The sequence below is a fragment of the Drosophila bipectinata genome, chromosome XR (assembly GCF_030179905.1).
Source record: "Drosophila bipectinata strain 14024-0381.07 chromosome XR, DbipHiC1v2, whole genome shotgun sequence".
NCBI classification, from domain to species: Eukaryota; Metazoa; Arthropoda; class Insecta; order Diptera; family Drosophilidae; genus Drosophila; species Drosophila bipectinata.
The window spans coordinates 20,849,130-20,874,292 of NC_091735.1; the positions used below are offsets into that span (position 1 = coordinate 20,849,130).

Sequence of the window (25,163 nt, forward strand, 5' to 3'; positions counted from 1 at the left end):
AAGCTTAGACAAGGTCTAAAAAAATACTATAAACAATACTATTAATACCACAATTTTAAGAAAATAGTATTATTTATAAAAAATACTTTCCTAAGAACTAGCTCTGTTTAGGTTCTTTCCTTCCTCCAACTTAGGCTTACTCTTCAAGACTTTTTCCTAGAAACTCTAACTAAAATATAGCTTGAGATATATTTTAAAAATTAGTTAATATATTACTTAGTTAAACCCCACAACCACCACCCTCTACCGAAGGCCTACTGAGAGTTCCTGGTCGCGTACCCGGCGGGTTAATTAAACCTGCCCCGATTAAGGCTAAGGCCTTCCACTGCACTTGATCCCGCTTCGTCTGGGATCCGTTGGACTTCTTGATCTTGGTCTGTTGTGCATAAATTAAACTTAATTTGATCTGCTGTTGCAGTTGCAACGCCTCATCCATAACAATGCAACAAGGCTGCCAGATCCAGATCCAGAGCTGGGCTGCCGGCTGCCGGCTGCCTCTTTCCCGAAACCCAGTCGCGTCCACAATCAAGTCAAGTGTTTATTTGTTTATGGGAATTTGTTCTCTTTTTTTTTTGTTGTGTTCTATTTGGAGCCTTCTCCTCCTACGTCTGGGTGAGTGGCATGTTGCATGTGGTGGCGGTAGTTGCAAGTTGCTGGTTGCTGGTTGCTAGTTGCTGCCGTGGCTGCAGCATTGGTGGTCCGATCTGGTCGTTTCGTGCGTTTTTGTTTGCCGCAATTAGCGTGTGGGCAGTTGCTCTCCAAGGAGGGGGGGTGGAGGGTGGTGGGTGGCTAGTTGGTGTGTGTTTGTGGGGGCGTGGCAGCTATGGAGGCGGATGAGTGAAAGTCGAGGCACGAGGCATGATCTTTCGAAAGAAAGAGAGAAAAGGTGTCTTGGAGTTTAGATTTTATTTTAAAAAAAATAGTTTTAAATCTTTATTTAATTTTTATTAAATGTTAAAAAATATTTAAAAAAAAAACTAAACCCTCTTAGTTATTTGGAGAATATCTGGACACCTGTTCCGGGTTGCACGAACACCTGTAGCTGCTCTGGGGGCTCAGGTAACCGGTTGGCTCTCTAAGCTCTCGGAGATCGTTAGTTAATTCCGAGCTGTAAATATTATAACAGATCGCGTTCCATTATTGTACTAACAACAGTCAGGGGGAGGCAATAGGGGAGGTCTATAAGCTACAGATACAGATACATATAAAAGATACAGATACAAATACAGATACAACCACAAATACTGACAGATATCACTCGAAACATGAGAAAATCCAATTTTTTAATATTTTAATTTTTATTTTTAAATCTTATAGTAACTGGTTTTTATTTTTAATTTTTTTTTTTGAATAAAAATGAACATTTTGCAGCATTGTGATTGATGTGGGTTAATTTGGTTGCTCAGCGGGACTTGGCAGATAGAGACAAAGCTGATGCTGGCGGGTTACAAAGGGGCGCCAGGTGGCAGGCAACAGGTGGCCGGGGGTGGGGCGGGGTTAATTGGACCGGCCAGGAGGGGCGATGAAAAGTGGGTCCATGAAAAATGGCCAAAATGGTTTGTTGGGAGAGACGCGATAAAAGATAAAAGTGAATGGTGAAATGTTGGAGAAATCATATCCAGATCGGGGGTTAGTTAAGATGAGGACTTGGATGAGGACTTAAGGGGTTAATAAATTAGTTGTAGGTTTAGGAGAGTTTATAGCTTAATTACTAGTTTAAATCTTAATTGTAAACCTTTTAAAAAAATTTGTAATAATTTTCTATCCTGTATCGAATTAATCGTAAAGTATCGAGAATTGTGAAATATTTCTTCACGAATCTGAGGCTCAAGATTTAGAACCAGGGGCCGCAATAGGGGCCTTAATATGTATTCCACATATTTCAACATATGTTCAAGGTAGTTAGTTAAAATGGCCTCATATACATATTTAAAAATATGTTATAAATTAGCTCCCAACAGAAACACCCGAAAACTATCAATATTTATCGATAAGCAATCGTAGGAATATGGTTCTTATTATTAAGAATATACCATAAGTAGAAAGTAGTAGGTTGATATAGCCTCACATATTATAAATCTCTTACAAACTAGCTCCTACAATACAATCCTTTCCACTCAAGAATTCTAGAATATTGGTCATAGCCTAGAATATCGATATTTATCGAAAAGCTTGAGTATGAATGTTGTGCTTATTAGTTGCAATATAAAGAATATAACTATATGGCCTCTTAAATTTATAATTCTTTTATAAACTATTATCAAGTTATTATTATCAAATTATTACTACAAATATCTTCCAAAAAAACTCTCTGCCTCCAAAGTAGCTTAAAATATCGACATTTATCGATAACCAAAAAGGGTTTCAAACCTCCCTTATTCTCTCATAACGATTCCTATTATTACAACCATAATTCGAGAACCAAAGCACACTGCCACGAACTGAAAGTGCTCCTTTTTGTTCATTTTTGGTGCGCTCACATTACTCATACGCCATGTTGCACCTAGGAGGCGAGTATAAAATAACAGATTTATGCCTGCGTTGCAGCCAATGACACGCCAATTAGCCGCCACCGCCGCAGCACCAACAATTGCAACTGCAACTGCAACAATGCCACCAAAAAAAAAAAAAGAGTCCAAGCCAACAAGAAGCTGGCAAATAAAGCTTTGACATTTTTATGATGCTAAGCGGAGCCGCAAAAAAAAAAAAAGCCTGAACTGGGTAACTGGGTGGAGAGAAGAGAAAGGGTGGTGGGGGTGGGCTTGGGCGCGGGGTGTGTGGCAAGTTAATGTTGAAAATCTTGTGGCAGCTGCAGAGCCTGACCTTTGCATGTGGCAAGTCGCGAATTGCGAATTGAGTTTGACAGCTGCCGGGGCGACACGATCCGATTGCGATTCCGATTTCGATTCCCATTCCGATTACGATCGCTCTTTGACCTTAATACGCGCCAGCTGTGCGTCAACACCCCCTTATTTTTCTAAAAAAAAAAGAGGAATTTTGGGGAGAAAATATTATAAAGAACCTATAACTTTAAGATCTTCTAGGTAAGATCTTCTTAAGGCTTTAAAAAGGTATATATTTATTCTCTTATTAACCCCCTTTTTTGCGAGTGCATTACCCCCTTTTTCTATTGTCATTTGACACCTAATTTGGTGTGGGAAGATTTTCGCAAAAAAAGGGGCACCAGTGGCAGTGGCAGACACGCACGGAGAGTCTCTAATAAGCGCTCAATAAATGTGCAACACCCGCTGGCAACAGCAACATGTTGCCACTGCCACTGCCGCTGCTGTGCGTGCCCCAACAACAATATGGGAAATGCATGTGGCATACAATTTTTTTTTTCTACCTCTACCTCGGCTTTATTTTTTAGTCTTTTTTTTTTTTTTTTTTTGTATTTTGCCTTTTTGTAATCAACCGGGCAATCTCATTAATAAATTGCACTGCATGCAACATGCAGCTGTTGTTGTTGTTGTTGTTGCTGTTGCTGCTGTAACGGCAGCAACATTAATTGGCTGCTTAGAGAGCTGACAAGGCAGCGCAGCCCCTCGGGTACAGTGAAAGCTGGCTAGGGACTACATAGAAACAAGTTTTCATGAAAATGTGTATGAGATTTAGTCAATTGATCGAAAGTTATCGAAGTTTATCGAAAGGTTGAGTCTATTTTGAAACAAAATGGGGGAAAGGTTTGGAAATGTTTATAAAGAGGCCTTTATTTTGTCCATTTTTGTAATTCAGATGAGAGCCCTGCTGTTGAAATGATTATAGAAATCGATTTATCGAATTTTATCGATGATTTTGATGAATTTTCACAAGCACTGAAAATGAATATAATATGTAGCTACAATTGGTAATAATTATTCTTAAATTAAGAGCCCAATTATTATTATTATCCATTAAAAATAATAGCCCTAATAATTTTTAAAGTATTTTTACTTGAAATAAAGGCCCTGCTTTTTGGATGATTCTAGCTCATAACATTTATCGAAACTTATCGACAAGTTTTCAGTATTTGTGAAATATTTAAAGTCCTTACTTGAGAAACTTACTTAGGTTCGTAATAATTGTCGATTAAATCGATTACATTTATTCAGAATTTATCAATATTTCTACTTGAAATTAAAGCTCTATAAATTCAAATAATTCTGTTTTGTTGCATTTATCGAAGATTATCGAAATAGGAAATAAAGAACTATCAGAGTTAGCGTAACAGTTTGAACTGAGTTTTAAAAGATAATTATTTTCATTAAATAATAAAAGAAATAAAAGTATAGGATAATATTAATATTATATAGATAGAATATCGCTTGTATGGAATGTTATGGAAATATTAAATGCAAAATTATCAGAGCTAGAGTTAAAGTAGAGTTTTAATAAAGAATCATTTTTATTAAAAAATTAAAGAAATGCAAATATGAAAATATTTTACTATTTAGTTAATGGTATATTTAATTTATCGAAAGTTATCGAAATATAATAAAAATAAATACCAGTAGCTAAGTAGTTTTAGAGTATTAGAGCTGTAGTTAGAGTAGAGTTTTAATTCTAGAGTTTTCATTTAATAATTAATTACATTTAAAAGTTAAGAATATACAAGTATGAAAATATATTCATATTATACGGATAGTAAATCAGGATACTATATATTTATCGAAATTTATCGAAATATTTTTCAGTAAAGAGAGTGAATTTAGAGTCGATCTTTAGTAGAGAACTATATCTTTAACAAAGTACAAGCATCACAACCAATCGATATTTATCGATAGGGGACTGTAGCACTTTGTTAATGTGCCTGCCATCGGGTATAACAAATTCAGAGTTGCCGATAGGTGGCGCTGCTGCAGGCCATCATCAACAGCCAGCGGCCAACATTAATTGTTTATGCATTCTCGAGGCTTTAAGCTCGCAACTGATGTTGTTGGTGGTTGTTGTTGGTGGTGGTGGCTTCTTTGATTTCGGGGCCTGCTAATTGATTTTTATGCACCCATCCCCACAGACCAGCGGCAGCGGACAAGGCGGCACATATTTTAAACACAAATTACAAAGCAATAATCATAAATCTTTTTTGCGGCTCAGCAACATGTTGCAGCGGCAAGCATTTATCAAAAAAAAAAATATATATATACACATCAGAGTATATATGTATGTTTGGTGGACAAATGGGCATTGCGTGTGCCATATCTATAGGTTGTTGTTGTTGTTGTGGCTATGTTGATGCAACAAAATGGAGCACGTGGCCAGCAATTATGGGTGATGTTGCTGCTGCTGTTGATGCTGTTGCTGCTGCAACTCCTGCTGATTGCTCTTGATTAAATGCTAGTCACTCACTCGACCCCCCGGAAATTGCTGGTGCGGCTGAGGCTGCTACGCACATTCTGGATGCACATTTGCAACTTCCTGGAGAAAATGCAGCCGACAGGTGTTGCTGCCGTCAACTTTTCGACTAAAAGTTGATTAGTTTCAGCAACTAGAGCAGGTAGAGTAGAGCTATAGCTATAGCTAGAGTGGCACATTTCCGCCTTGCCACTGACCCGAACTTATGACAGAGTCAGCATTCCAGTGTCCAGTGTCCAGTGTACCATTGCAGCTGCAACACCAATTTGCATTTCTTTGTTGCAAGCTTATTAGGCGAGTAATGAGTATTAGGGCTGTTCTTTCCAATATTTTATTTGTCTTTTTTGTTTTTTGAAAGCCCATGGCTGACTGTCGCAATGACTATATAATTGCAATGGCAACGTGCAACGATTTGCGGCAACGAGGTGAAGGCGAAACTACAAAAGCCGCAAAAAGAAACACTCTGTGTGTGTTTATATGAAAATTGAAAATGATTATTGCGCAACGACTGCAGCTACGATGGAGACTAACCGACAAATAGTCAAAGTTTTTCGATGCTTTGCATTCGACACGCAGCAACACAGCAACACACAGCAACAGTGCAACACTGCAACACTGCAACCACAATAACAATTGGCTAATAATATAAATTTTGTGGCCAAAATAACGACAGCAACGGCAGTCAGGCAGCTACAGTCGCTCGAGACTCTCAAGGCTCTTGGTTTTGTTCCAAAAATGTGATCTCGTTTTGTGAGTTAAGCTTCTCATTTAATTGCACTTCGATGGTCGATGGCCGATGGCCGGCAATCTGCCACTTGTTGCACTTTAAAATTCAAGTTGCAAGCAAGCTACTGCTTATCGTCCCACAAATAACTGCAAATTATCCAGCAACTGTATTGTCTAAGCTTATCTTTTTGGTAAAAAAAAAACAGAAAAAGAACTGCAACTCCAACTGGCCAGTAAATCAGTGCAACTGCAACAGCAACAGAAACTGGCAACAGAAAATGCAACTGCAACTGGCAACAAACTGCCAGGCAACACGCATGCGCCGCCAAAAGTCATGTTCGTGCCACAAAGGCGACACCTAAGCCATACATATTGTAGGTGGCAGCAAGCTGCAACACCAACAGCAACACAATGCAATCTGTGGCAACACTGATACAAAAAATTGGGCTTAAATAGGGATAGTTTGTTGTTATAAGAGGGGACTAACTAGAAGAAGGGATTTCTTAGTAGAGAGAGAAGATAAGAAAGAGAGAAGAATTAAGAAGAAAGAACCATCTAGCAAATATTCTCCTTCTAAAAAGTAGAGAACTATACAAGTACCAGGTATCTTAGTATAGTTTTCTTAATTATCGTTCTTATATCAGGTATCGTACAGCTTCCTTTAGAAACTCTTTCCTTACTCAAAGAAATCCAAAGAAAGTCTCTAAAAATAACCACCTGCCTCATAAATATAGAAACACAATAGTACCGGGTATTATATAAAAAAAAAAACCTTAAAAACCTTTTTCTTTTGAATAATCTTTCAATCTTCTGTTATATCTTTCTTCTAATTCTAAGTCTTATACAAAAAGTCTTATAAATGTCTTATAAAGGTCTTATAAAAAGAGAAAGAGAGAAGGTACCGGGTATTAGCTACAAAACAAGGCTATATTAATTATTCAATTAACTTAAGCCCAACTCTCAGTCTTATAAATAAAGAAATAACTATGTATGTACTAGGTATCATATACCATTAAGTTAGTATTCTGGTATTTAAATACTAGCAAATCCACAACCCCCCCGAAAACAATTCCCAGTGCATATCCATACACTCCTTTAAGCCTAATCATTTTTTGGTAATAATTTTGCATATTTTTCTTGCGGGCCGCCTTTTGTTGTTTTTATTTTTTTATTTTTATTTTATATCTTTTCCTATTTTTTACGCAACTCTTGAGGCTGAGAAACAGCAATCCCTTGGCGTTAGTGGGCCAGTGTGAGTGTTGAGAGTGCGTGGGTGTGGATGTGGGGTGTGGGGTGTGGCATGGTGGGCGTGGGTCAGCATTTAAAGTGCAGCTGGCCGAAAAGTGTTTGCCACTTTGAACTTGCCACAACAACAATGGCTAGACTGTTGGCAGGAAGCTCTCACAACAACAGCAACAACAACAAAAAAAAAAACGAAAGGGGGGGAAGCCACTCAGAAAGCGATCTGCTTTAAACGCTTTTGCAAATTTACGAGCCGAGGCCCAGAGCCAAATCCTTTCACCAACTAGCGTCCAGCGATTAATAAATCAATAAAAAAGCATTTATAATCATAGTAGTTGCTGCTGCAACTTCCGCACAGTGACAAGCGCCAATTTCCAACTGGCAACTGGCAACTGGCAACACCATGAACTGCCAACTACCAACTGGCCACAACAGTGTGGCAGTGGAACAATTAAGCTGCTGCCCGAGACATGTATTTAATGCGTACTTTTCAATAAAAGTCCCCAAGCCGGGGCCTTAGCTTGGGCTTTGTTGTCTGGTTCTGGAAAGGAATGTCTTCGAGGGTTGTGCTATGGATTTTCTTTCTATTTTTGTTGGAAGCTTTGGTTAATTTTTTCAAGTTGACTTTTTTGGTACTTTTTGGGGGAATCTTTTGAATAAATTAAGGGAATATTAGGCTACAAAGAAGGGCTATTTACTTTTAAAGCAAACTTGTCTTGGGATTTGTGGTTAAAATTTAATTTCTGTTTCTTAGATTCCACTTATTATTTTATTATTTTAGTTCTAATCTAATATTATTTTATTATTTTAATCTAATATTCTATTAGTATAATTTACAACTTTTTTACATTTTTGTGGGTAGATTTGGTTAGAAACCTCGGGAATACATGGGTACCTACCATATTGGGTAACATAGGTAGATGGTAATATAGGTAGACTTCATATACAAACCTTAAGACTATTTTGGACAATTTCGAAATCCTATCTGTGAAAAATTCCCTGTGAATTCCTCGCTTTTTTCGAAATTCCCTGTGAATTCCTCGCTTTTTTCAATATATTATTACCTATTATTGCATCAGTATTCATCTTTTAAGTGGCATCTCATCACAAGATTATTTAATATATTATTTATGCTTATGTAAAAATTAAAAATTAACTTTGTTTTTTACCTTATAAAAGTATAGTATTTAAAGTATATATTCTTGATGAGTATCAGAAGTAGGGTCTATCTAGTAATGTCATCCTACTTGGAAGAGATGAGAAATGTACCGGGTATCATATTATACATATTATGGAAAATAGTCGGCTATTGGAGTTCTTTTATAAAAGAGAGAGAGCTTTGGTTAAAAAATTATTATATTTATAAAATTGTACATATTTAATATATAATATATATTGTAGTAAAAGTATAAAGTGAAAGTATACAACTATTAATTATAGATAAAGATAGATGGATCTAGAGAAGATCTGGGTAAGATCTATACCTACAGACGGAATCCCTGGAAGATACCTTACTACTATTACCATTCATGTATCTCTGTACTCTTCCGGTATACTAGCTGCTAGGGTTCTATACTGTACTTACTATTGTATATATTGTATTATATTAGTATTTTTCAAGGATTTTTACAACATTGATTTGTTGATCTTTATGAAAAGCAGTCTTGCAAATATTAAACATATTTATGTAAAATTTTTGCAAGATTTACAAAAAAGAAAGGTTTCCAAAATTCTCTTAAGAGAAATTATAGACATAGAAAAAGACACTATATCTTCAAAACAATGGCTATATCTCAACCATTAAAGAGCATACTTTTTAGAGGAATACAACAAAAAATAGATATATAGATATATATAGAGAGTGATATAAATATAAAGCACCAAAAAATGACTCCCGAAACTATTTAAAAGAAACTCATTTGTTAAGATTAGGAGACAAAGCAATAGAGACGCGGCAGGGAAACAAGAAATGCGGGGCATCCGTGTGCGGCAGCAACATGTTGCGCAACTTATCAAAATAATCATCATTCAAATCGACAAGAGCAAGAGCAACACACAAGCAACACTAGCAACACTACAACTTGCAACATGAGCAACATAAACTGCGCAGGCAGCATTATGATAATCGCAAACGGTGGCGGCTATCTTCAAAGGCCGTGCAACAACAGCGAAATTGCAACTGTTTTGCAGCTCGAACACCCCTAGAGTGACTGCTGTCTACCCCCTGCTCTCTCTCTCTCTCTCTAGATGGCCACTCCCCCTTCCCTCAGTACCGCAATTAATAATCAAGGGGCAAGTGGAAGTGAGGCAGAGTGGCTGGAAGTGGAAGGTGCGGCATAACTGCAAAACCCAACAGAAACTGCATCGTGCGCCCTTCTTTTTGATTTAAAATGTGCCGCCATCGCCATCGCACGTAGGCGTACTCACACGCAGTTCAACCATAGCTTGCCTCTTGCCTCATGCCTCATGCCACAGCTTCTTGCCACCCGCCCCCTTCTTCCCACCGATTTAAAAACAAGTGGCCGGTCCAGAGGAGAGCCTTGCCTTCATCAGTCAAGTGTGTTGTCTGTTGCCGGGAATGGACCACAAAAGGTTGCAGTTGCCGCTGCCGCTGCAGCTGTGTGTTGCAAGCCACTGAGAGAAAGTCACCAAAAAAAGGGGAAATAGTTCAAGGACAAATAGTTAAAGAATAGATAAATTTTTTCAAGTGTAGTTCGAACGGTAAGTGGCACAGCAACCATTTGTGGGCCGTGGGGCTGTCATAAGAGGCGTGGGTTTTGGACAGTCCGGATGGTTGGGATGCTCTGGACTCTCGAGATCATCATTGATCATTGTCCGATGGTATGATGGTATGATGGGATGACCAGTGTGACCAGACATTGAACTTGTGGCCAGGCTTCTAGGCCTCCATGATAAGTAATTAGCTGAGAAGCCTCCCTAATCTAAATCTAGAAATAAAAGCTCACGTCATTAGCTAACTGCCGGCACTCCATCAGAGTTGCAAGAACCACGCCCTCTTAGCCCTCCTAGGTTTATAAATAAATAAATCAAATGCAAATTTTCATAAAAATTAAAAAAATAAAAAAAAAAACATGAAAGGCAAGACGACCGCCTTCTAGTGGGTGTGACATGGTTTAGGCTTAAAAAAAAGAGAGAAGGGGGGGCAGGTAGGCGCCTCAGGTGAGCGGCCATGCATGGATGTAGAGAGGAGGGGGAGGGGGGTACTGGCTCTGGCTCCTCGTCGGGGAGTCTTAATTAGAAAATTGCTAATAACTCATGCACACGAACAAATTTCAATATTAATGAGTTTCGGGCCAACAACGCCGATGAGGCAGACGTGGCAGCCACATGTGGCAATATACCCATACTAGAAAGGCTCAAGTCTCAAGTCTCATTAAGGGTTAAGGCCCAAATCTGAAAAGAACTTTAAACCATTATCAGTTATTGGCAACTAGATCCTTGGCCCAGACTGTCGCTGGTGAGAGCTACCAGGCGGGGGTCTTTAATTGAAAAAAGCACTAGCCCAGACCCAGACCCAGACCCAGACCCAGACCCAGAGACAGAGACAGGGACAGAACTGGCTCTGTGGGAGATCGGTTTTCAGGTCGGCTGCTGCCTGTCTTACGCTGGATGGTCGGCTGGCTCGGTTGCTCATTAACTTGGCCAAAGACTCTATAGGTGGCTCTAAGCCCCCCCATCATCATTTGACTGATTTAGTTGTCAGTAATTGTTGTTTTCTTGGCCCAAACCCACTACTAGACTGCCCTTTTCTTTTGGCTACCCCTCATAATTAGCATGCAAGCGGCATAAATCGCAGCAGAAGCACCAACAACAACAATAACAACAACAACAATTAACAGACCCAAATTGCATGCAACACACAGTTGCACACAGTCTTCTTGGCGGCTTTCTCTCTTAGGTTTCTTAGGTTTGGGGCATTCTTCTTTTTTTTCTCCAGCTACTTAGCATGCATTGCAGGCAGCCAGTCATTGACGTTTGCAACAGAACACGTAGGCCACGACAACAACAACAACAACAACAAATCAACAACAACACGGCAGCAACAACTGTCAATTATATTAGTTGCTCTTACTACACACAGCGCTAATTCAAAAATCATGCGTGGGCAGAAGCAGCAACAACGCAGCATCAGCAGCACCACCAGAAGTAGCTGCAACATGGCCACTGGCAACTTCTCTTAATTAAGTGTCGACCTGCCGTTGCATGCAAATGGGGCCCGTAAGCCCCAAACCTAGAAAGCCACAAAAAAAAATCCAACCATAAAAAAAGAGAAGTCTTCCCCTCCAGTCTTGCTTTTTCTGCTGCTGCTGCTGCTGGTGGAGATGTTGCTGCCTATTTGGCGACCTTTAGCCAGATTGCGTGCCAGTTGCCACTTGGGCCATAATTTCCAGGCCGGCATGCATTTTTGGCCAAAAGCACTACAAGTGTGTGAACTGCCAAAAGGTTACCGAGAAGATGCCTAAAAAAAGGGGGGTTTCTCAAGAGATTTTTACGAGAAATAAATAAAAAAGTAAAGAGTTCGTAATACAACTAGGGTATGGAGGAGAGTTTAATATTTTTTGTTTGAAAAATAATTGAAAAACAGGAATATTAGAAAAAACATCTGAACAAGCAGGGAAATTAGAGTGAGAAACTTATTTTAAGTGAAAAGTTTGAACCTCAGCTAAGCTACAAATAAGAGTCTTTTTTCAAAATTATTTTTTATTTAAATGAAATCCTAAAAAAGCTTGGAAAGCATAGTAGGAAACCAATTTCAAGTGAAGAATACCAACTTTATCTAGGCTACAGATGGAAGATTATTATTCTTTGCTTCTATTATTGCTTTTTGTTTTTAAATTGGTTTCTATTTTTATTTTAAAAAAAATGACGGACAATCATAGGAAAATCGGAGTAAAAATTAATATTTATTTTAAGATTTTAAACCCTACCTTCGAGAGGTTCTTAACTCATTACTAACTAATTATTTCTACAAAAAACATTATTTTCAGTATTTTTTATGTAAAGCCTTATTATTTTCTAAAGCTTCTCTTACTGCCTAAAATTTTAAAAATTTGACTGAAAAAAAACATAATAATAATTAAATAAAATAGCAGGGAAATAAATAAATTTTAAATGAAGAGTTTAATCCTATCATATATTTTTCTATCCAAATATCTTTATCCATAGAAGATATTTTTATATTTTTGAGTTCAACTTTGAAATTTTCATATATTTTTTACTGAAAAAAAAAACTACAAATTAAGAAGAAATAAATATCAAGGTGAGGCTATTTTAATTTTTTTTTTTATATTTTTATTTTTAATTGAAAAAAATATATATAATCTGAAACAGGGAAATCAGAGTTAATTACAAGTAAAGAGTTGTAAGAAAAGTGAGAAATAAACTGCAAGTAAAGAGTTCGAACTCTAGCTGGGCTTTAGATGAGTCGTTTTTTTTTTTTTATATATTTTTTTTAATGTTTTTTTTTTATAACAGCCTGTAGCAGGGAAATCAGAGTGAGAACGACCCAGGAAGGTAACAAAATGCATGCGTAATTCACGCTTTACGATCGCAATGGCCTCGCTTGCTTAGAGAGATCGTAAGATACACTCAGATACTTGCTAACTCTCAGATACTTGCCAGCTCAGATACACTCATGCACAGGTACAGATACAGATACAGATACAGATACAGATATAGATACTGATTCTAACTCCACGGCATAAAATCGTTATCGAGCTGCCAGATCCGTTGCATGCTGTGTGCCCGGTGCGTACTGCAATAAATCAAAGTTTTATTTGTTGAAATAAATTCACAGTTTATTGCTTCGTTATTATTTTGTTCCTTTTTCCTTTTTCTTTTTTTCTTATTTTTTGTTGTTGTTGGAATAATAAAAAAAAAAGCACAACAGTCGCGGGAGACAGTTGGCCATCAAAAAAAGAAAAAGGGGCAACCAGCGGAAGAGGCTGGCCATCCAGAGGATCGTTTCGTTGATTGCCACTCGGACTAGTGGTTCCTGGTGGCTAGTGGCTGGCCAATTAATTATTCAGACATTAAATTAATTTAAAGCGACAGCGAAAGGCAGGAAATTCATAGACTCCAAAGACTTCTTATTTGAAAAATTTTAATATTTAATATTTAGGCACTTTTATGCAAAGTGCCGAATCATCCAAGAACGCAATGACACGCCTAGTCACGCCCCCAATTGCTTGGCTGCCCAGTGCCCCTTGACACTCGTGCACCCTGGGCCAGATTTCGCAACACTGGCTTTGGTGGCATTTGGTGGCGACGCGGCGGCAGTGTGGCATTAATTGCATCCAAGAGATACCGATAGCCAGATACGTCTGATTACGCAATTTCAATTAATGAACCAAAGTCGGAAAAACACGCGCCGACGAATTAAGAAATTATTCTCGACTGGCCCGCACGACCACCAAGTCATTCTCAATAAATATTATTTAATATTATTATTATTATTATTATATTATTATTAATAATGTATATGTTTTATTTTAATATGTATACTTGCAGCAGCGTAAGCTGTCACCGACATGGGCAGTGAGCACTACTGCTTGAGGTGGAACAATTACCAATCCAACCTGTTAGGGGTGTTTAGTCAATTACTACAAGACGGGAGCCTGGTGGACGTCACATTAGTTTGTTCAGAGGGCACATCCATCCGAGCCCATAAGGTAAGTGTTCGATTTTTTCGATAGTTCTTAAGATACACATCAATTAAAGTATTGGTCACACTTTAAAACCTTTTAATTTTATATAAAATGTTGTATTTTTAAATGAAATTTAGCGAAATCTCTAGAGAACTGCTCAAGTTTGGATTTAAAGAATATAAATGATGTTATATGAAATATTATATAGTATATTAGAAATATTATACATATATAGTAGAAATATTTCATATATAAATATTATAATATTATGATAAATATAGTTATATGAAAGAACAATAGAAAGAACTACAGAGAAAAGGATAGAAACAATAGGGAAAATAGAGCTTTGGTAACACTATTTCAAACATGAATTACAATGGTCCTACAACTTCCATAGTATTTGTATTCTATTTTCTTAAAAATTAGTAGAAACCTCGAATTTAAAATCTTGATATTATCTAATGTTAAGATGTAAAGAATATAAATGATGTTCTACCTAATAGGTTCCAATAGAGCTTTGGGCACACTATTTAATGTATAAACTGTATGCTCCCACGAGATGCAATCTTCAGAGCTTCAGAGCTATGTTTATGATTAATTTCTGATGAAAAACAGACCTCTCTTAGCTAAGGTCACTCTGTCATCAATCATGTCGGCACTTGTTTGGCTTCAGAGACAGCTGGTCACACTCTCCTCAGCTCAAGTTCAACTCTGTTGAGATTTCCTAAGAGCACTTTTCTCCATAAAACGCATATACATAAATCGACTAAATGGGAAAGCTCGATGGCGTGCCAAACGGTAACTGTTAAATGCGGAAGCTGGCCATCAAGGTCGCATGGCCAGTTGGCGTTTTGTTGGCGACCCTCTTATGGAGCCTACCTCTACCTACCTACCGCTGGCCCCATCTAACCGCCGCCTCTGCCTCCTTCTCCTTGAAATGCCAAGTGAATAAATTAACGCAGTCGCAGTAGCAAACTGCAGCAACAAGATCAAATGCAATTTACACATTTGTCAGTAAATTGTCAACTTAACGCGGCAACACACAACACACACACACACAGCGAATGTTGCTACTGCGGCACTACCAGAAGCAGCAGCAGCACCACCACCACCAGCATGGCTCAGCAACATGTTGACAAGGTCAGCGTCTAATGGAAATTGACGTCAGCAGTGGTAGTGGTGGTGGTAGGGGCAGTGGTGGCAACCGCATTCAGCTATCTCTTCCTCTATGCCAAGTGTGAGTGCATAAATCATGCGTTGCAACAACAACAACAACAACAACAAGAGTAATACTAGTAACAACAACAACAATACTAACAACAAACAACAACTCCAAAGCTCACGTCTGTCAATTGAAATTCCTGTTAAATTAAGCGGAAAATATTTAACTGCATTTACTGTTGTTGTTTAGTTGCAAGTTGCAAGTTGTTGTTGTTGTTGTGGTTTCTGCTGCCACAAAACTAGACTTGCTGCCAGAAAGTATCAGAAGCAGCTGGAAGTGCTGGAGGAAACTGCCTCTTCATAGGCCTGGCTGATAAAGTTATTTTTGAATCCAGAACAGGAAAACAGGTAAATGGTTCAATTAGAGATGTGGCAGCTGACACACACACACACACACACACTTACAGCCGGGGCAAGCATTTTCATTAGCATGGGGAAATTGTTATGGACATTCTAGAGAATAATGATCGAAATAGATAGAAGGGCTGGAGATTAAAGGCCTTTATTGCTCAGTAGAGTTCCTCAACTAATATCCATTGTAGGAATTAGGAAATTAATTTGTTATCTAAGAAAAATCATTTAGTTTTTAGGTGTTCATCTATAATGAATAACCAATGACTTTTAATGAAAAAATTAAAAAGAAAAAATAAAGCTTAGATAAAAGAAACAAGAAAGGAAAGCTAACTTCGGGCGGAGCCGAAGTTTATATACCCTTGCAGTTAAAACCGGATATATATCGCAAACATCGGATATAGTTGGCCAATCCTTATGGGAATAGGAATATATAATCCAATTTATTACAATACAAAATCTAAAAAAAGTCCCCAACTTCTATCTTCAAAAATACGAAAGTTGATATTTCTACCAAATACCATTTCCGATCGTTCAGTTATGTATATGGCAGCTATGGGATATAGTCGGCCGATCCTAATGAAATTTGGTAGGTTGGATCAACTAACCAAAAATAGAGTCTGTACTAAATTCCAGCTTTCTATCTTCAAAAACACGAAAGTTGGGTCATTTCCGATCGTTGAGTTATATGGCAGCTATAGGATATAGTCGGCCGATCCTTATGAAATTTGGCATGACGTAATGTTTTGCCAAAAATACCTCACATGTCAAATTTGAACTCTCTAACTCTAAAAACACCAAAGTTATACCATTTCCGATCAATCAGTTATATGGCAGCTATAGGATATAGTCGGCCGATCCGGGCCGTTCCGACTTATATACTGCGTGCAAAGGAAAGAAGGGTGTGTGCAAAGTTTCAAGACGATAGCTTTAAAACTGAGAGACTAGTTCGCGTAGAAACAGACAGACGGACAGACAGACGGACAGACGGACAGACGGACATGCTCATATCAACTCAGGAGGTGATCCTGATCAAGAATATATATACTTTATAGGGTCGGAGATGTCTCCTTCACTGCGTTGCACACTTTTGACCAAAATTATAATACCCTCTGCAAGGGTATAAAAAGAAGCCTAGATAGCCGATTAACTAATTTCCATTTGAGAGAGCTGCTGGCGAGTCCTTTGGTGGATGGCTGGGCTCTGTTTACTGGCAAATCAACTTCATTAGCCATCGGATGGCAAAGGAGCTCCAAGGATAAGGCAAACAAACAAACAAACTGATGAGTTCATTTCCTTTTTAGACAGGACGACTGAAACAACTAAAAAAAAAAAAACAATAAAAAAACAGGAAAAACAAAATAGATAGATGGATAAAGAAGAAGAAGAGAGGAGAAAAATGAAAATGAAAAGAATTTTCATTGAGACACAGGACACATGTCCTGACTGGGCTGGGCAAACTAATTAGCAAATGCACATAGACAGCTGTTGACGTTTAGAAATGAAGGACGAAGGATGGAGGATGAGGGATGAGGGATGATGGAGGCTCAGAAAGGCCCAAAGGATAAGGGATAAAGGATAACTCAAGGCAAGAAGCCGGCACATCTGAAATCGAATGAAAGTCAACCGACTGGGCCAGAACGACTGAGCAATTACTTTTGCATATAGTGAGTGTCCTCCAGGATGCGTCCGCAGGCGCCTTGGCAATCCTGTCCTGTCCTGTCGTTCCCCTTGTCATCCTCCTTGTTGGTGTTGTCATCCCCACCCGAAACAAGGACATCGAGGACCGGGGCAGACCCGGGCAGACCATGGCCCGATGGCCGCTACAAAAAATTGTTAAATTGATTAAAAAGCAAAGTGTCGATGAACGAGGCAATGATGACAGCAGGCACTCAGCCAGCCAACCAGGCAGCCAGCCAGCCAGCAGGATCAGTGGCCAGGACATTGCCGCCAGGACAGAGTCAGAGCCAAAGTCAATTCAATGAAAAAGAAGCCACCAGAGCGAAGAGAAAAAAAGCAGAGAGGCGGGGGCTTGTAGGCTTGTAGGCGTGTAGGCGTCAAGGGGGCGGGGCTGACAACCAAGTGATGGTCCTTGCATCCTGGCCATGCGTCCTGAAATGGAGCCAAGCCAAATATGCTCTCATGTGCGTGTAGTGAAGTGCAGAGCGAGGGTGGCTTCTGAAGTTTTAAGATGATTATTTTATTGATTTATTTCTTAAGTAAAATATTTAAATTAAATATTAAATAAATAGATATTTAAAGGATCTAATGAATGGAAAGTATTTAATTTATAAAGCCAAATGTATAGAGAACTTGGAACCCTTTGGAGGAAGACCTTTAAAGTTTGTGGTTAAGATTTGGCATATAATACATAGTACGGGGTATCACATAGTTTTGGTTTGTTTTTTATATTTTAATAAAGTAAACTATTGGAATAAAGACTTCAATTGAATAATATTTTATTAAAAATTAGCCAGTTTGGAAATGAACTAAAAAAAAACGGAGTTTCTAGTAATATTTGACAATTTTGAAGAAAAAAGATTGAAAAGATTAAAAGATTATTAAAGATATTTAGACATAAAACAAAAGAAGATCTTTGAAGATAATGCTATCCCCAATATCCGATAAACTTTCAAGGACTAAAAAGAACTAAAATTAAATAAAAACGAGAACCCTTCAACCACCCCTCGCTTTGGCCAACGTGTGCAAGTGATTCCTTTTTTTTTTCTGAATCCCCCCCCTATAGCCAGTTTGTAGTTTCCCCTTTTCGCCTTGGCTCCTGCACACTTTTTTTTGCGGCACACACTCTCGAAGTTGCAGCAGCCACAGGCTTTTGTCCTTCCGCCAGAAGAGAGAAAGGTGTGTGTGGGGGGGGGGGAGCTAGTGTATGTATGTCGGCACTTTAACTCAATTTGAGGCATTTAACGTATGCTCGGTTGATATTTGATGCGATTTGAGAATCGTTGGCAGGCACCCCCTCTATCCCACCTGCCGCACTGCCGACCTGCCGTTTTTTTGTGGCGCCCGTTTAGTGTGATTTTGAAGCCTCGTTTTTTTCGGGGGGAAGGCACTATTTTTTTTTTTGATTGCGAGGCCGTGTCCTGGCAGGACGAAAGCAGCCGAAAGGCAAACAAAGTGTAACAAATGTCGTTGCGGACAGGTCAGGCTAGTGGCTGGAAGCTGGAGGTCGGAATGGATAGTCTGCCGTTGGCAAATGACTTTCAATGACTTTTCTGGCAAATTTCTGTTCAAATATTTGCCGAATGGGTAAAACTAGAGTGGATTTTGGGGAGTGTGTTGTCTTAAGCTGATTTGTTGGCCAGCTAAGAGTCTGATTGAGTTGCCCCGCCCGCCTGCTGCCTGCTGCTTGCTGCCTGCCTGCATGCTGCCGGGTGTTGAACAACATGCCAGACATGCCACACGACTCGAAAATATGCCGACCACAACAACAACTCACTGACAAGACACAACAATGATCCGACAGCTGCAACAACTGGCCAGACAGACACCGACACATGTTGCAACAAAACGCAGATAGGTAATGAGCTTTAGAAGGCTTTCATTTCTTTTAAAAAATTTAATAAAATAAATATTAAAAATTTTGGAGGAGGAAAATTCCTGACCAGCCCAGCCCTGCCGCGGGCCAACATACCACCGGCCTCTCTGATAAATCGATTTGCATAATTTTGTAACAAGAGATTATTAATAAAACACAAGAAGGCAGCTGCCGTTCCTGCCTGCCCCACACACACTCGTATGCCAAAATGCTTGCCAACTAATTGCAATTTTATGTTAACAACTTTGAATCGAACAAATCGGGGGGCCAACATTTATCTTTCATCGCAAAATGCAGAAAAAATAATAAAAAAAAATAAAACTAAACCTCATAATGTGGAGCAGTGTTTGGAGCGGCGTGGGTTCGCCTTTCTGTGGCTAGAGTGGGTGGGGCAAGTGCAATTATCATTTCCATTTTCCACTCACCCACCAAGAGACAAGAGGACAGCCTCCTGCAAATTGTGTTGCGGTTTTTTTGTTTTTTTCTGTTGCGGCCAACACGGCGTATGCGTAATGCTGTGCTCATGCCCGAACATTGCGCATACGCCGCGTGGTCACGTACCTGCCAGCTAATCCATCGTGGCAGGCCAAACTGCAATATAATTTGATAATTAGCCACATAAAATATGTAATAACTGCGAATGTGAATGCAAGTGCCGGATCTTGGATCTCAGATCAGGTGGCGGAATGGTGAATGGGCCAACAGCACCACATGGCCATAATGTCAATTTTAATGGCGAGTATGTTTGGCATTTGGAGCCAAAATGGTAGCTCAGGAGAGGCCATTGTTTCCCCAAACTAGGCTGCGTAGAGGGGCTTTATTTTTGTTTTAGGGAGTGCTGCTGCTGCTTGCTAGAGAGTCACTACAAAACACGATTCGCATTACGTATGCCATAATTATCAATTAGAAATCAATTGATAATGCGAGAAGGAAAACGAATCAGTTGAGACAATGGCCAATGGCAGTCAGCATCAGAAATTGCATATCAATTTCATAGAGAACTTCAACCAGCCAGCTCGACAATAACAACGCCATCCGCCATCGGCAATATTTTCAAAGCGGCCTGGGAAAAATCTGAAAAGCAACTGAGGCAGCAGCTCAGGCAGCAACTCTGGCAGCAAAACTGTTAATTTAAATTGGAAAATTATACAAAAATATTCAAAACGCTTGCTCTGGCTCGCTGGCTGGCAAGACTTAACATTCGAATCTGCCTGTTAATCTGGAGTCGCTCTCAAACGTCACGTTTTCACGCGGACCAGAGCTATGCAACAGCAACAAGTTGCTCTCAGGCAGCTGTTGCTGTTGCTGTTGCTGTTGCAGTTGTTGCTTCAACCAACGTCAGTGCAATCAACAAAAGCAATTCACGCATTCAATTAAATGCCTTCAAATGTGACTTGCCGACATTTCTTTATGTTGCTCGTGTTGTACTTGCAATTGTTGCTATTGCTGTTCGTATTGCTGTTGCTGACGCCGAGGCATGCATTAAAATCCTATAAAATTGTCATGTTAATAACCAATAATTGTTAATTTACAACTCACACACGGACATGGATAAATACACGCTGCACTGCACTGCTCGGCACTGCTCTGTGCGATGGCAGGCCGAAATGTCTGAAACCATATATTGTACAATCATCTATCGGAATGTAATCGAAGCTCTTTATACTCTAGCCGATTCCGAACCGACTACTATAGCTGATTGCAAGCCACTAGTTTGTTTGTTTTGTCTTTAAAAGTTGGTATTTAAAAATAATAATCATTGAGTTTTGAAAAAATCATCAAACCTATCGAAAACTCATCGAAACGAATCATTTTTTAATATTTTAAACTTAAAAGTTAGCCATGAATAGAAAAAAATTAAATATATTGATTTTTAGAGAGCCAACTTAGAGTATTTTTTTTAAATTTGGGGTTTCAATTTTTTTTTAATTTTTTGGGTTATGCAAATACTTTTTAAATCTATCAAAAATGTATCGAAAATAATAATAATTTGAAAATTTCAAACGACAGAGTGAGCTTGGAATTAAAAAAATAGTATACATCAAGTAGTAGAGATAAAACTTAAAGTATTTGTAATTAATGATTGTATTGCTGTAAAAATAATGTTAGCAAAACCATCAAATCTATCGAAAAGTAATCGATAATATTAGTATTTGTAAAGTAAACATTGTAATGTTTGTTCTGAACAGGAATACAACTTGTTTACTTTTATTAATGTTAGCGATTTGACTTAAATTCTGTCTATCTATTCAATTTTGTCATGGAATCTATAGAAAAGTAATCGAAAAGAGTAATTTTATAAGAATAGAATAATTAGAACTACAAACATATAATATTGGTTCAGGAATGATGAAAGATTGTTCTATGTTGGATTGTACATATCTACATCTATCTAGGATCCTTCATCCTTCAATCAAAAATAAATATATATGATGGATATGGATGCATTGAAAGTTATCAAGAAGAAAAAAAAAGAAGAAAGAACTTATTTTTATCGATTCTCATAAATTTTATTACATTATCGTTTTCATCGATTGTTGGGTTATACGGGAAACATACCAAAAGTAATATAAAAAGCATCTATCAATAGGCTATTAAAAATATATGTAGAATACCTAAGAGGCTTTATGATTTGGAGGTTAGTTTTTTGATTTAAGAGCATCCCTCTATCTTTTTATCGATTCTCTTTTTATTTATCGATTGCTGTATTAGAAAGTAAAGAAAGTTAAACCAAAACTAAATATATTAAAATATATATCTTGCAATAATCAACCATTTAAACTTGAAGAATAAATTTTAATCTTAAGCCCCCTTTTTTCTATCGATTGTCAGAGTATTTGAAAAAAAGTGTTACCGTTTCCCCCGCTCAACATGTTAAGTTGTTAAAGTGTGCGTGGTTTCGTTTTTTGAGTTATTTGCTTTTTGGCTCGTTGTGGCATTTCCAGCATGTCCATTAACATTTTTGCCACATTTTTTGGTTTCGTTTATTTCCGATTACTTATTTTTTGCTCTCTTTTGTTGGCTTGGATATGCAATTGTTGGCCAGAAGAATGTGAACAATTTTGATAAGACACTGGCACTGGCTGGATGTGAAATATTTTTGGGGATTGTTTCCGAGAGACCTTTGAGATTAGAGGCTGCAAGAGTTGAAATATAAATCTTTTTTTAAGAAAATTGCCGCCACTTGATTAAGAAAAAAAAAACAGTCTTTAAATAGCCAACTAAAGCGGCAAATGGCAAAAATAAAATTGTTTTTTTTTTTTGCATTTTTTTTTGTTGTTTTTTATAATTAAAATTAACAACTTTTCTTGTCACGACTGGCGACGACTCTCGACTCTCGAACTCAACTTGTTGCCTGCCGACTGCTGCCTGCTTGCCGGCTGCTATAATTATGCGCATTTTCAACAGATTTATATCTGGCTATAGTCCCCCTCCCCTCCTTCTACCCCTCCCCCATACCATTTCTTTCAAGCCGAGTTAAAAAAACGCATACAACTAAAAAAAAATAGAAAAAAAAAGATAGCGTATCTCATTAGAATTGCCAGCTGTGTATGGGCTTTATAGATAGATATAGAAACCCAACTCTCGGTATAGTATATAATTAGTAATTGTTGCACAAGCCGCCTGCAGGTTGCCGCCCCCTCCAGTCTCCCGCCCCTGCCCCGCTTCATCACTGGCATTAGACATTAGAACGATAGAAAGAGAGGGCCCGATGGAAAGATGGCTGAAACGCAGGCCAGAACGGGCTAAATTAAAACCCAGTTTGAAGGTCAACAGCGACACGAGTTGCGTGGCCCGGCAGTAGCTACAACAAAAAAAGAAACAACAAAGGCAATAAAACTATGCACAAATGTTTAAAAAAAAAAAAAAAACTGACGTCAGCAACAGGAACTGAAAACTGAAACTGAATCTGAAAATAATCGCGTTGCGCATGCGTTGGCGCTGATTCGCATTTTGCCATTTTTTTTCGCCTTTTTTTGGGTGTTGGTGTTGCAGAAAAAAAGATTAGAAAGATTAATCACCAGGCAGCAATAAAAAATGGAAAAAGCTAAAAAAAAAAAAATAAAGCAAAATCAGCAAGGCAATATCTCTCATTAATCAGAAATAGAAGAAAAATAACGAAAAAGTTATAAAAAATCGATTTAAAATAAAATAAACTCTTGAATAGAAACTCTCTCTCTTTATAATATTTTTGTACATTTTTTTAATCAAAACTAAACACTAAAGTTTATGTAAATCATATTTTTTCAAGCCATAAACATAAAAAAAGATCTGTATTTTATTGGAAAGCCATTATTTTTATTTATTTACTTTTTTTTGGGGAAAGGCCTGAGCCACCTACTCTCTAGTCATATTTTCCAATTTCCTCTCTCTTTTTTTTCCAACTTTATTTATTTTTTATTATTGTTAGTTGTTCGATTTTTTTTTATGGCAAACCCGTTTTGTTACCAAGCCATGCCCCCATAAAAGTGTCAATTAAATTATGTTGCCGGCAACATTTTACAATTTGCAACAAATTGTTAACAGCAATGGCCCGACACAAATCAATATTAAAGGTATTTTTTAAGAAAAAAAAAATAAGAAAATGAAAAAAAAAAAGGAGTCTTTAGAGTCTATGGAGTCTGTAGAGTCCTTTGTTGCTTAGCGTGGGATAATCCTTGTTGGAAGAAAAGGAAAAGAAATGACCTTCAGCTCTAAGCAGACCAAAGCACAGAACCTGCGTGGCAGGTCAAGTGATTATGCCTTGGCATATCCTCTCATCCTTTGTCCTGTGATTTTTGTGGTCGTCTTGCCTGCTTCCGGCCCCAGACCGAGACACTGAGACGGAGACGGAGACGGAGACGGAGACTCTCTGGTGACCACAAAGGCTGACCAGCGGCGAATACTTTGTCTCACGCAATTGTTAGACAATGACAAAGGACTCCCTCACCTGTACAGAAGACACACAGAGGCCAGAGGACGAGGCAGGGCAGACGGACCTTCCGGGACGGCGTCAGCTTTTGTGCGTGTGCTTCCTCCACACCTCCCCCTCAAAGCCTCCACCGCCAAGCAGAACGAATGCTGACCATTGGGCGGATATTATTTAGACGCTATTGTATGGCGCCGCGGCCGCTGGCTACCTTCCTACCTGGCCTACCTGCAATTAGCCGGCCACAGCTGCTGCTGCTCACAACCTGATCCAATCTGATCCGATCTGAACCCAATGGATCGATGTGTGTAGGCAAATTTTATATAAACACATGCCGGGCACTGCAGTTACACTTGTCTTTGTTTTTTTTTAAGAATTTTTTAATTATTAAGAGATAGAGGGTATTATTATACACACTTTTCTACTCTATATTTAGAATATATGTATATGGAATGCGTAGCTGTAGATGTAGAATAATATACCATTTTCAAATTTTTTGATTTAGAATTGAATAATAACAGAATAATTTTATGCCACAAATTTAGGGTTTATTTTTAAATTAAATTGTCAAAGTTTTCTTTAAACAAGTTCATGTTTTATAATGCTTAGATTTAGGTTTATAAATAGTACTTAAAATGTAAGTATTTTTTCTTTATTTAAGGTTTTTTTAAGCTTGGCAAATATATTTATTATATTTATGTCTATGATTAGTCTTAGAAATGTTATTTTTTAAAGGTATGATGGTATGATTATGATTATGATTGAAGGTATGATTATCTATATATCTGATGGGTACTTTATTTCGTAGGTGTAGGTATTATATAAATAAATATTTAATCATTTCTTGAGAAAAACTATGTTTCCCAGAGGTTTGATTTATGTTAAGAAATTTATTTAAAGAAACATAATTTGATCCTATTTAACCTTTTAAACCTATTAAATTTGGGAACAAAATATATAGAAACAACTAATACTATGGATATGGATAATTTATTATTACTTATATTTCCTTATTTCTTATTGGTTATATCCTAGTATATCCATTATTTTAAATCCCTTAAAAAGCCCCTAGAACCCAAGGTCACAGTAATCTATAAATATTTATAGAAAAAACTGCAAAGTTCAATCTATAAACTTAGTTGTGTGGCTATAAATTAAT

The 25,163-nt window shown here is 37.9% G+C and overlaps 1 protein-coding gene across 6 annotated transcripts in view; it reads left to right on the top strand.

Moving 5' to 3' along the window:
• The window catches only part of mamo (maternal gene required for meiosis), a 148,276-nt gene that overhangs the window by 73,955 nt on the left and 49,158 nt on the right, over window positions 1–25,163 (top strand). For all 6 annotated transcript variants that reach the window (XM_043212896.2, XM_043212898.2, XM_070283130.1 and 3 more), the window contains one exon: window positions 13,831–13,991. In XM_043212896.2, coding sequence (XP_043068831.1) covers window positions 13,851–13,991 — 141 coding nt within the window. In that variant the 5' untranslated portion in view covers window positions 13,831–13,850. The remainder of the gene's footprint in view (window positions 1–13,830; window positions 13,992–25,163) is intronic.